The 13268-nt window shown below is 35.3% G+C and overlaps 1 protein-coding gene across 1 annotated transcript in view; it reads left to right on the plus strand.

Annotated features, from left to right (window-relative positions):
* COL24A1 (collagen type XXIV alpha 1 chain) overlaps positions 1–13268 on the plus strand; it is a 404873-nt gene that overhangs the window by 302527 nt on the left and 89078 nt on the right. The window contains exons 39-44 of the mRNA XM_058439743.1: positions 1979–2032; positions 2252–2305; positions 3093–3149; positions 5734–5787; positions 12279–12332; positions 12428–12481. Of these exons, the coding sequence (XP_058295726.1) occupies positions 1979–2032; positions 2252–2305; positions 3093–3149; positions 5734–5787; positions 12279–12332; positions 12428–12481 (327 nt within the window). The remainder of the gene's footprint in view (positions 1–1978; positions 2033–2251; positions 2306–3092; positions 3150–5733; positions 5788–12278; positions 12333–12427; positions 12482–13268) is intronic.

Raw genomic sequence — 13268 nt, forward strand, 5'->3', positions numbered from 1 at the left:
TTACCATCATTTACTTATAAATAGCTTGCAATTTCAGATTTTATTTTCTCCTGAACAAGAGTTATCTTAAAGGATCTTTCTTTTTAAGTAGATTTTTAATTTTTATTGCTCATTTTTAATTACATTTTATTATAGCCAGAGGATGTGACCTATATGATTTCTGCGTTGAGGAAATTTACTAAAATTTTCTTTGAGGCCTACTATACACAAGTTTTGTCAAAAGATTCCTTTTTCTCTCTTCTTTTCTTTCTTTCTTTCTTTTCCTTTTTTGGGGCTAATGAACAGTCCTAAGTATTTCTGTTAAATCATGTTGTTAGCTAAGCTACTTAAATCCTCATAGCTTTCTTACTGTTTTTGTTTTTGCTATTTGAGTCATTGGTTTCTGAAAACAGATTTTGAGATCTGCTCATCATATTATCTCCCCGCTTATTTTTGGGAGGTTAAATATTTTGCATATATATTTTAGGTACATTAAGGTTCATTTTTTTCTTTCATGAATTGCATATTTTATTTCTTGTTATGTTGGCTCTAGAGTCACTTGGAGTCAGCAGCAGCCTTTAGCATTGCCTGCTTTTTGGGCAACAGTTTCCACACTCATTCACTTATCTTCTAGGCAAATGCTATCATCAGTTACCCAGCACAAGTAGAATAGGAATACCTGACTCCTTTCTCCAGTTAGTCACCTGAACCTATCCTGACCCTTCAATGTCTTGATTTCAGCATTTGAAATTTCCTTGAGACTACTTGCACATCTGCAACAATTTTTTTCTTTGCATATTTTCAGCCCTAATTTTCTGTCTCAAATTACAAAATTTTGGTCCACTGATGATGTTTACTTATTTTCCAGTGTTGTTATTACAAATAAATACCTTTCTTTTCTCTCTCTCTTTTTTGTTGGATGGAACTATTGAAACAAGCATATGTCATTCAGCCATCTTGAGCTAATGAATACTGAGTAGTTATATTCTATTCTAGATTATTCACCTAAGTAATGGCTGAATTCTTATTGATGTTTTAAAATTAATTTTGTGCAATTCCTTTTTTAGACTGAAACGTGTTCTTATCTGAATGAGTCTAAATTTACTGATCAATGGTTAATAGTTGCAATGTGAACATTTTTAGGGCTGGGACTTTAAAGAAATCATCAAATACAGTGAAGCAGTGTGATTAAATGGGAAATACTATATATGCAGAATCAAGAGACTTAGTTCTAGTATGATATTTGGCAAGTCACATACCTATTCTGTGCCTTAATTTTCTCATCTTCTATTTGTTTTGAGACTCAAATAGGAGAGTCAATATGGAATCTTTTTGCTAATATGAAATATAGGACTTTTTCAGGTTTTTTTTGTTTTTTTTTTTTTACTTTTTCAATTGTCTGAGCAATCTATTCAGTAGGCTAAGGGCATTTGCTGATCAGTCTTTGACTTACATGGTTTCACCATCTATAAAATATTGATAATAAGAGTAATCATAGGGTAACTATTATATGTAAGTTGTCAACCATTTCCCTTTTAATAACTTTGACCAGGACTAAAACCATATTCATCAAAGCATCTGAAACTAACAATGAGTATGGAGTTCTGGATCCCATAGTGACAATGTCAAAAACTCCCAGGTTGCACTCTCTAATATTCAGTGACCCACATCTGGCACAAACTTTGACAGACGTAAATCACATTTCCAATAATTTGTTAGGGACCAGCAGGATTCTGACAACTGAAAGTATTTTTTTAATATGATTAAGGATGTTTATATCAGAAGTAAACCAAAAAGACATTTGTTGCGGAACTTTTGTGTTTCAGAAAAAAAAATAGACAAAAGTTGGGGGGTTATTTTTTGCTTTCCTATTTCAAACTAGGTAAATTTCAACCATGAAAAATCTAAAGGTAACAATTTAAACAATGGGAGTACAAGTCTAATGATTTAAACAATTCTTTACTTTCTCTCTCTCACTAATATTTACTTTGATTTTTAGGGACATTTAGGATTGATGGGACCTGATGGAGAACCAGGAATTCCAGGGTACAGGGTAAGTATTTATAATTGAAAAAAATATATTCACATGAAAACATTTTTATTAAAGATGATATCCCAAGTATGCAAATTAAGATGAAATCTCTCTGATAAACCTTTCTAACATATTTAGGCCTCATCCTCCTAGACAGTGAATCCTGTTTTTCCTTTCAGAATAATGCAATATCTAATATCTAGGTAGAGCATGTATAAATGTCTACTTGTCCTTTTGTAGGGCCATCAGGGTCAACCAGGACCCTCTGGATTGCCAGGACCTAAAGGAGAAAAGGTTTGTGTATATATTGGCTTTTTAATCTTAAAGTTAAACATTGAGTTCATGAATTATTCCTGGAAGACTGCATGGAAAAATTTTCAAGGAATAAAAGAAGCACTTTTAAAGTTGAAAATTTTACTAATTCTGGAAGAAAAAAATAATATCAAGAAGCTAAAATTTAAATAAATTATTAAAATATCTTCCATGGGTTGTTTCAAGACTGAGCTGAAATCATATATGTGAAAATATTTGTAGAGCTTTGTAAGAGTAAAATTAATTATTTAAAGAAATTGTAAGGCTCTAGATTAAATGATTAATTATAGTACATTTATATTAGAGTCTTTGGGGCAGGAGAGTCAGGATCAAGTGATCTTGACTGTTGCCCAGGTTGGACTCAAACCAAGCAAGCAATCCTCCCACCCCAGGATCCTAAGTAGCAGGCACAACAGGTGCGTACTACTGCACCTGGCTCATTTATATTAAAGATTAAAATTCTTTGATGATTTAGGAATAACTATAGCAGTATTCTTAATTTATGATATCATTGAAACCTGACACTTTAAGAAAATTCCTGAGCTGCTTCTTATATATTTAAAGGAGATTGATACCTCCAGGAAGAACCCTGTACAAATTATAACTCTGTATAAAATATCATAGGCTTAGTTTCTTACATCAAAGTTTTCCACTTAAAAAAGATAACATCAAACTGCATTTTCTAATGTACTTAAAAATAATAGGTTGTGTATTTTTGATGTTTATTTTATTTATTGAGTTTTGTTTATAAATCATTATTTCATTTTAGGGCTACCTAGGAGAAGATAGCACAGTCCTAGGACCACCTGGGCCTCGAGGTGAACCAGTAGGTCTTTTTCTGAAATAATTCTGATTATTCAAGATAAAATACAATTATATAATAGATTCACAACACCAGTTAAATCTTTTCAAGGAGTTTTCTTTTGTTAGTTTTATAACATGGTTTAATAGGAAGGTGATATTTACGGTCACAAAATTTAAATGATATTAAAGTCTTTAATATGAAAAATATGCAGGTCATATTTTAGCATAATATATAGGGTTAATATAGTGACTTCCCAAATCTAACTTTCTGCATTGAAGGCATGATAACAACTTTTACAAAGGTTGTCGAAAACTTATACACTGTAGACATTTTAGGATACATATTTCTGTAACTATCACATTCAGATTTATTTCTAAATATTAAAAAAATCTTATCTATATACTTCTTATAGCAGTTTACACACAGTTGCCAAGTGATTTCAAAACCCCTCTAACGAGTTATTAGAACCAATAACCTTTAAAGATTACTGATGTATAGCCTTCTTATTAAACATTTTAAGGGTTAACTATACCCATGGTTTCTAAAAAGTAGCTATTATGGCTTTATCTGAATAACTGTCTCTGTGTTCCTGTTTGACTAAAGCAATGTCTAAAGACCATATGTAAATTAAATTGATTAAATGAAAATTTTTAGTTCATAGAAATAAATATCTCATAATTGGCTGTATTTTCCATTTCTCACATAGTATTATATAGAGTAAAACAATCTTAAGACACAAGGATCAGAAATAGTCACTCCTGATATTTTGACCTGGCTCTTTGGAGATGGTTGAAAGTTATACTTTGTTTTAGAAATAGACAAGAAAGATTCTAATTTTTCTAATTAAATCAAGCCATCTCATATAGAGGCAATAAGTATATAGGTATCTAAAGTAATATGTAAGTTTCTTTATCAAATAATATTCTAGTCTCTCTAAACCACTAAGAGAGGGACATATATGGAAATAATGTAAAAATCTTAAAGCAAATGGAAAAAACTTGGCAAAAGGAGTATAGTAGTGATTGTTTTTCCCAGATTTAGGTATGCTAGGATCAAAGAATGTCACCTAAAATGTAATAAATATATTAAAAGACTAGTATAACAATAGTAGTTTTATCCAGTAGACACGGGACAGGCATGAAACTTAAACCACAAAGATTCTAAATAATTAAAGCAGAGTCAGAGATTATAGTGTCGACGTTATGTCTCTTTTGTCCACATAAGAGTAAATTGAAATTTGTCAGTTAATGCTCTATAATAAACCCTATGCTTTTGCAGTTAATTTCAATTTAAGTTTTTGTTCAGATGGTAGGTCCCAGTGGGTAGGTACCCGGATATTTCTATTTCATTTTATAGTAGATAATTTGATGATTTATTACATTAAAGATTTTCTATTAGAAATGTTCAGGAAAAGTAAGTCTGAGTTTATTAGATAATTTTTGGCTTAGGGATTAAAATTAATAAGTGTAATTTTTTTAGGTTAATTTATGTCTTGAGAATTAAACATTTCACAATAGACTTTTATTCTGAGAATGTGTCTCCCTCTGTTGCCCAGGCTGGAGTGCTGGCTCACTGCAGCCTCAAACACCTGGGCTAAGTGATCCTCCCACCTCCCAAGTAGCTGGGACTGCAGGCTCGTGCCACCAGGGCCAGCTAATTTTTATTTATTATTTTTTAATTTTTTTTAGAGACAGGGTCTCACTCTGTTGCCTAGGCTGGTCTCAAACCCTTGAGCTCAAGCGATCCTCCTATCTCAGCCTCCCAAAGTGCTGGGATTACAGGCATGAGCTACCACACCCAGCCAACAGTAGACTTTCTCATGAAGAATGGTAAAGTAGGATTTACTATTTAAATCGCTTTTAAATGATCACTTAAATATAATCTTTTGTAATTAATGGAATTATGTACTGAACTGTCCTGCTTAAATCTTTTTCAATCATTTTAACATTTAGTAAAAAAGTAAGTTATTTAGGCAACATTTATAACATACTGTATTAATTGAAACATTTTGTTGTTTTGTTGTTGCTGTTGCTGTTGTTTTTGTTGTTTGAGACAGGGTCTCACTCTGTTGCCCAGGCTGGAGAGCAGTGGTGCAAACATGACTCACTGCAGCCTCGACCTCCTGGGCTCAAGTGATCTCCCTGCTTCAGCTCCCAAGTAGCTGGGACTATAGTCACATACCACCATGCCTGGCTAATTTTTAAATTATTTGTAGAGACAGGGTCTCACTTTATTGCCCAGGCTGGTCTCGAACTCCTGGGCTCAAGGGATCCTCCTGCCTCAGCCTCCCAAAGTGCTGGGACTACAGGTGTGAGCCACCACACTTGGTGAAAATATTCATATTTTTAATTGGGCTGTATTTTTCAATATTTTTCCTAGTAGAATCATTATGAGATTCTCTTTATATAATTCACTAGTTAGTGTATTTTGATGTTGTTCTTGGTGTCATTGAAATTCAATATTTTGAAATTAATGGAACTAAACAAATCATATATTTGGTTTTATATTTTTGACAAAAGAACAAACAACACTAATCTTATCACCTGCATTCGCATATACTTTGATCCAGCTGTAAAACTGATTGTTTTGTGTGTGGTCTCTGTAGGGTCCAGTGGGGGAACAAGGAGAGAGAGGAGAGCCTGGAGCAGAGGGATATAAGGTAATTGCAAGTTATACCCCTTACTTCTGAATTTAAATAGGGTTCTCTGTGTTTCTGTTCCATTTTGAGTGAAAATAAGCATTATTGGGATAATTAGTAATGTCTATGTAGAAACGTCTTTCTACTTTCTGTTCCTCCTTCCTAGAATCATCTTTGTCTTTTCTTACTTCTGCTTTTTCTCATCATTCAGATCTCAACTGAAATGTTAACCTCCTGAGAGGCCTTCTCTAACTGCCCTATCTAAAATAGATCTAGAACAATCACTCTGGACCATAATACTCGATTTCCTTCATGACATTTTATGCTATATTATCTTGTCACCTTTTAAATATATTTATTTCTTTGTTTATTGTTTGTCTTCCCCCACCAAAATGTAGGATCCATGAGAATAAAATCTTGTCTCTCGTTTTCATCAATATACCCCCAATTTCTAGAACACAAAGTTCCTGGTATATAGTAGGAATTCAATAAAGAGGTGTCAAGTAGGTGGCTAAATACCTTTATATTCTCAAGGCTTCAGTCAATTCTTACCCTCTTCCATTCCTGAGAGGGATATTATATGACCAACTTAGGTAAAATTAGACTGTGTGTAGAACGTATTCAGTGTCGTTTTTTAGAATCACATCTGTTTTGAGGATGTTCTGTATTCCTGCCTTATATCTCTTCCCTCTCTATTTACATTGTCAATTGCTTTACAGAGTTAGAGGTTGTCTCCTGTCTCCCTATAGTTCCTGTCTTATTCCTCTGCTCACAGCATTCTCTATTTGCCTATAATATTATGTAATCTTTGCTTACATAAATCCTTTATAATTTCACTCAAATTCCCTTTTCCCCTGACCCACTAATGGTAATCTTGCTCTCTCCTGTAGTCTTGTAATAATATTATTTATTTAAGTCATTCAACACAAACATTTTACCATCTTCTGTTGCTATTCTTTTTTTGCTAATTTTGTTAATTATTTTTAATGTGTAGGTGTCTTAGCTCCCCCACTTGGCATATGTCTTCTTTCTTTGTTGTGCAATGTCTAGTTCTAATCCCTGTATATAGATAATAAGCTTTTAATAATTAGTTGATGGGTTAATCAATCTGATACATCTCTGTCAAGATGAAATTTCTGTGGTCATGTCTGAAATGCAGAATTATATTACCTGAACTAAATGGACAAGATGATAGATAGATAAGTATCATTAATAAGTTGATTTTTCTCAAGCCAGAGGAATCTGAAAAATTAACTTTCATTCCCTAAAACTCTCTTTGAAGCAGATGTTGAGAATAGTTCTAAATGTTTGTGAAATTGTTGTGATTACCATTTTTTTTCTGTTTTCAAAGAAACACTTTTAGCAGGTTATATGTGTTCTGTTTCCAATTTACATAACATTTGTATCTACAAGTGTTTCCTAACCCAAGGAATTGAGTGGATTTATTTGAAATTACTTTTCTCTGAATTGAGAAGCCAACCCAACTGCTTCCAGCATAATTTGAGAAGCCTCTTAAAGTTCCTCAGCTTTTTCTGTGCATGACTTCTTCACACAGTCTCGGGAAAACCAGGTTCTTGCAGTATCTCATTTTGGCCTCTACCAACTATAGAACATTCATTAGCTAAATCAGTATATTTACCAGCAAATGAGCAGTTAACTATTCGCTTGAAAGGAGACAAGAATCTCCTCCCTTGGCTAGCCAAAGAAAAGCCCTGCCGGTGTTTTCTGGACAGTCATTCACTTTTCCCTAGGTTCACTGTCTAATCTACTTCTCCTTCGCCTTCCTTGTATACCCCTGATTAAGTTTTCAACTGTAGATGTTGTATAAACTAGTTTGATTCATGTCTTCCTTTCTGTCTTATTTCTTCCTAAGTCCTTAGGCTTTAGGGATCATTTTATTTATTGATGATTCTATGCTAAACAGTTAGCCATCTTGTGCCAGACAACCATGCTACTTTTATTGCTTAGCTCAGAATCATGAAATATCCACCTTTCTCCCTTGCCAAGTTTTCTCCTAGCACAAGTTTGACTTATACAGAGGAACCATGCTTTATTTAGAATTAGGTTATCTTATTATAGCTTCAGGTGATATTTTAAAATGTTTGTTTTTCTATGTGGATATTGTATATGCTATGGTTTCACTCTGCTAAACTGATGGTTAGCATTATCACCAAGCTTCTTTATTAGGATAAAATACATGTAACATAAAATTTACCATTTTAACCATTTTAAACTTTACAATTCAGTGACGTTTAGTACATTCACATTGTTGTGGGCAGGGGAGGAAAAATATCTTTTCTTCTACTCTTCTGAATTCATGGCTGGGGACCCTGTAACAAAAGGCAGATTAACAAGAGAAAAGCATACAGATTAATTTCATATAAGTTGTACGTAACATGGGAGCCTTCATAAAGAAATAAAGCTCCAAAGAAACAGTTAAACCTGAATGCTTTTATGCTAGGTTTGATGAGGAAGTCTTAGAAGAATGTGATAGGCCAAAGGTATGGGTTAAGATTAGTAAACTGGGGAAAACTTAGCAAGGACTGTTCATTCAGATTATTCTCTGTGTCCCTTCGTTTTTGGAGATAAGGATGCTCCTTTCCTCCAGGTATAGGGAGGGCATCTCTCACATGTGTCTTATGACCTGCATCAAAGGAAGGTAAGAAAGTCCTTTCTGCACGTGCCATTCCTCAGATTGCTTCAGCTTAAAATATTCAATATTCCGAGATGCCATATTTTGGGGTAGTGTGTCTTGAACACCATCATATGCAACCATCACCATTGTCTAGTTCCAAACATTTTCAACACTTCCAAAAGGAAGCCCCATACCCATTAGGCAGTCACTCCCTATTCCCCCAAGCCCCTGGAAACCTTTTTCTTTTTGTCTCTGGATTTGTGTATTCTGGATATTCCATATAAATAGAATTATACAACATATAGCCTTTTGTGTCTGGCTTCTTTCATTTAGCACAACGTTTTAAAAGTTCATCCATGTTATAAAATATATCAACATTTTATTGTCTTTATGACTGAATAATCACCTGGCTTTTAAAAAACATGTTTATAGTCACAAACATCTTTGACCAAAGTCAAGGGTCCTGCTCATTATTATTAGCGAATACTTAGTTGTACTGACACACTTTATGTGTTATGTATGATAACATTTCTAAAAACTGTGTCTCTGGGCCGGGTGCAGTGGCTCACACCTGTAATCCCAGCACTTTGGGAGGCCAAGGTGGGCAGATCACGAGGTCAGGAGATCGAGACCATCCTGCCCAACATGGTGAAACCCCATCTCTACTAAAATACAAAAAATTGTCTGGGTATGATGGCACATGCCTGTAGTCCCAGCTACTCAGGAGGCTGAGACAGGAGAATCACTTGAACCCGGGAAGCAGAGGCAGAGGTTGCAGTGAGCCAAGATCACGCCACTGCACTCCAGCCTGGCAACAGAGCAAGACTCCATCTAAAAAAAAAAAAAAAATGTGTCTCTGGTCATTAAGCTTGTATTTGAGTGTCTGCCATGGGCCAGGAGAAGAGCTAGGGGCTGTGGATATTACATTGGACATCCCAGACACAATCTCTGCCCCCATGGACATCATATATATATATAAAAAACATGGAGAATAAGAACACTTAATCAGTATAAAAATAGACATAGTGAATTTTAGCTATAAAATATGTAGAGCTATTTCATGTTATTTCATAAAAGGAAAAATAATTATAGCTGTCATCCTGCAAACTAAAACTATACATCACATAGATCGAGATAAATTTATTTGACACTTGAGAGCCAGAGGACATGGAGGGAATAAACGTATTATCCTGGCAACAGCCACTTTTTAAAGGTATAAATGGAAACATAAATAGCCAAGATTAACTCAAGCTAAACTTAGGAGAGATGAAGTCCCAGAAATACTTTGAATAAATTATGTTGCATCTCAAAGTTCTTTTTGCCGTGGGTGGAGGGGGGTTGGCAATGGTCATAGAATTTTTACACACAATGAAATAACTAAATCCCAACTTGGCCTTCACTCCTTAGCATCAGACATACATATCTAAATAGCTATTGGACATCATCACAGGCACCTCAAACTCAGTAAGTGCCAAACCATAGTACCTCATCCTTTCCAAATTTGATCTGATCTTCCTCTTGTTATGTCCTCAATTCAGTGAATAGTATCACCAGCCATTCAGATGTCTAAGCCAGTAGATGAATCCTCTGTCTCTCTCTCTCTCTCTCTCCCCCCGTCTCTTTCTCTCTCTCTCTCTGTCTGTCTCTCTCTCAATCTCTCTCTCTCTCACTCACTCACTCTATCTCTATGAATCTCTTTTTCTTCCCTATACCCCTACTCATCTCTCACAGTCAGCCACTTCTTTTGATTCTTAAATGTTTCTGGAATCTAGCTACTTTGTCGTACTTTAGTTCAGGCTCTCATCATTTTTTGCCAAAATTATTTCAATAGCTTCCCAACTAGACTCCCTGTCTCCAGTCATAGCCCTCTCAGATCCATTTTCTATCTAACATGTTCTGTCAGATGCATCCCTTTATTTCCCATGCTATTGCCTCTGCCAGAATGTCCTCACTTTACTGCCCGGAACACTCATTCTTCAAGATTGAACTTATCACTTCCCTTATAAAATCTTCTATAAGTTCCTTTGGCCATTCAACTCATCCCACCACTAGTATTATCTGACAAATCCCATCACTTTCCATAACCTCTCCTGCATAATTTTGTAATAACATTTTCTATGGCACATTTAATTTTTACCATTACAGAAAAATGGTCGTAGTCAATTTTTGGAGTGATAGACCAAAGTAATTGTAACGAAACTCTTAGAATGTAGGTTTGTCTTGGTGAGATTTACATTCATACTTCACAAAGCCAGGAGAGGCAGTTGGCTATTCTATGATCACTCTGAAAATATTTCTGTAGAATTACATACAGGGATGGTGGAAAAGCCATAATTTGGCATGACAGTTTGGTGTTTTGTAGTTTGTTCATATTCTCACTCTCACTTCACCTCCAGCTTTTCACCAGCCACTTCTTTCCTGCATCCTGTTTGATAAGTGACCTTCAAGTAGTCATATTTACTTGTACCACACTCCGTCTTGATTGACCAGATTCTGTTAATTGCTGGCTCTGCTCATGTTTTGCTAAGGGTCATGTGTGATCATGGTTTTTCCATTAGTGTGGCCATGGGCTATATAGAAGCTCTCCAGACTAGCCTTTCTCTCTTGCCACTGTTCACTTCCTTAAACAGGTATCATTTTCTGTATCAGGAAGTTGAAACTTAAACTATAAACATTTGCCTCAAAATGCAAACAAAGAAGCCTTCAACTGACTTTTCTGTAAGAATAAATATTGTTAGCCTATGTATGCAGTCTCATCTTCTAGCCCAGGAGATGGGACTGATAACTCTTTCCTAAGGCATTCTTTCCGTAATGTATAGAAAATAGGAAGAAAGAAATCTGATTGAGTAGGAAAAGGGATAAAAGAGATTACACGCAGAATTCTTCCTGCATAACTCTCATCTGACACGCTTCTGGGTTGTTGCTAGTTTCTATTTACACACTTGAAAAGGGAAATGTGGTAGGTCAGCATTCCTTCTTAGGAGAACTAAGGTGATGACAGATTGCCGAATGTCAGAGTCATGTGGTGTTTCTTGGTATTATAGTAATATCTCCCAGTAACTGCTCCCAGTCTTCAGCCCAGTAAATCTACCGTCCAAATAGTTGTGAACTTAGTTTGTAAAAATAGAGACCATAGTACACTTTCAGAGGAGGAAGAGGTTGAAAAAGAAATGTATTCTCAAACTCTGTTCCTTTGGTTATTGACTATATTAGTTTCCTGAGGCTGCTATAACAAATTACCACAAAATGGGTGGCTTGCAACAATAGATATGTAATTTTCTCAGTTCTGGAGACCAGAAATCCAAAATCGAGGGATCAACAGGGCCACGCTCCCTCTAGAGGCTCTAGGGCCACACTCCTGCCTCCTCCAGTTTCTGGTGGCTGTTAGGATTCCTATGACTGCATCTCTCCAATCTCTGCCTCTGTCTTCACCTGGCCTTCTCCTCTGTTGTCTGTGTCAGTCTACCTCTGTGTCACTTATGCTCTTTAGTGGATTTAGGGCCCACATGGATAATCCAGGATAATCTTATCTTGAGATCCTTAACTTAGTGACATCTGCAAAGACCCTTTTTCCAAACAAGATCACATTCACGGGTTCTGGGGATTAGGACATAGACAAACATTTGGGAGGCCACCATTCAACCTGCTACATTAATTCACATTAAAAAAAAAAAGGAAAGAAAACCCTAACTTGTTTTCAGTCACCATTATATCCAATAGCTATTATGTTCTTTTCTATTTCCAAGAAGAATCATAATCTCTATGACATTTAAGTTGAGCTTTGCAACACTTGGCTACCATTTTAAGTGATAGTATCCTATTCTCTTAAGTCACATGTCTCTACTTACTCTAATAATGTAATCTTTTCTATTTCTAGGGCCATGTGGGTGTACCAGGACTAAGAGGTGCCACTGGACAACAAGGACCCCCAGTATGTTTTGAAAGCATTATTTCTAAAAATTAACATTCGTATAACTTATTTGGTCTTTGCTTCATATGTGATTTTTATTTTGGTTTCTACTAAAGGGCGAACCAGGTGACCAGGGTGAACAAGGACTAAAAGGAGAGAGAGGATCTGAAGTAAGTTGAAATTATTTAAGACAATTTAAGATTTATTGTTAGTAATTTTAGAATGCAGGAGCACAAGGAGTTACTATTTATTGTAATTCAAATTATCATTTATCACTGTAGAATATGGATCACTATGGGCCTCTAAATAGGGTGTTTTTCAATAATTGTGCTAATCCAAAATTATTGATTGAGTCATTTGTTTTGACTATTATCCAAATTTTTCTTTTCCAGAAGCCTATTCTAGGTTTGTGAAAATTGCCTCAGTTGTCTCAAATTAATAGTATGTTCTTGAGGTTTCAAACAGAAATACCAACAAACCTTAAAACTGATATTATAAGGTAAAAAAACATATCAGTCAAACCTATATAATTGTTGTAGAAAGCATTACAGAAAAAATTATTAAATGATAATTGTTAATGCATGGTAAGGAAGACTTTGTTCATGACTATTACAATAGGTATAGTGACCACTGCAATGGGATTTTGCAGTGGGGAAGAGAGATTGGACTCAACACCAAATATAGCATGCGCAAGTAAGAATTTATAACAAAGGAGCAGATTGAGTATGAGTGAATGGAAAATTACTTAAGAGGAAACACCAGGGGCCAGGGGAATTTTGGTTAAACTGACCTAACAAGAATTTTGCTGAAGACAGGCCAAGGTGATCAGACATCAACTGTGGGATAATCAGACATCAACTGGGGGATGGTAGAGGATGAGGAACCCAGTTAGACACCAAGTATCAAGGGTGATCAGATATCAAGGGTGAAGGTTCTCGCTAAACCGACTTGGCAGGG

The sequence above is a fragment of the Hylobates moloch genome, unplaced genomic scaffold (assembly GCF_009828535.3).
Source record: "Hylobates moloch isolate HMO894 unplaced genomic scaffold, HMol_V3 SCAFFOLD_5, whole genome shotgun sequence".
Taxonomy (NCBI): domain Eukaryota; kingdom Metazoa; phylum Chordata; class Mammalia; order Primates; family Hylobatidae; genus Hylobates; species Hylobates moloch.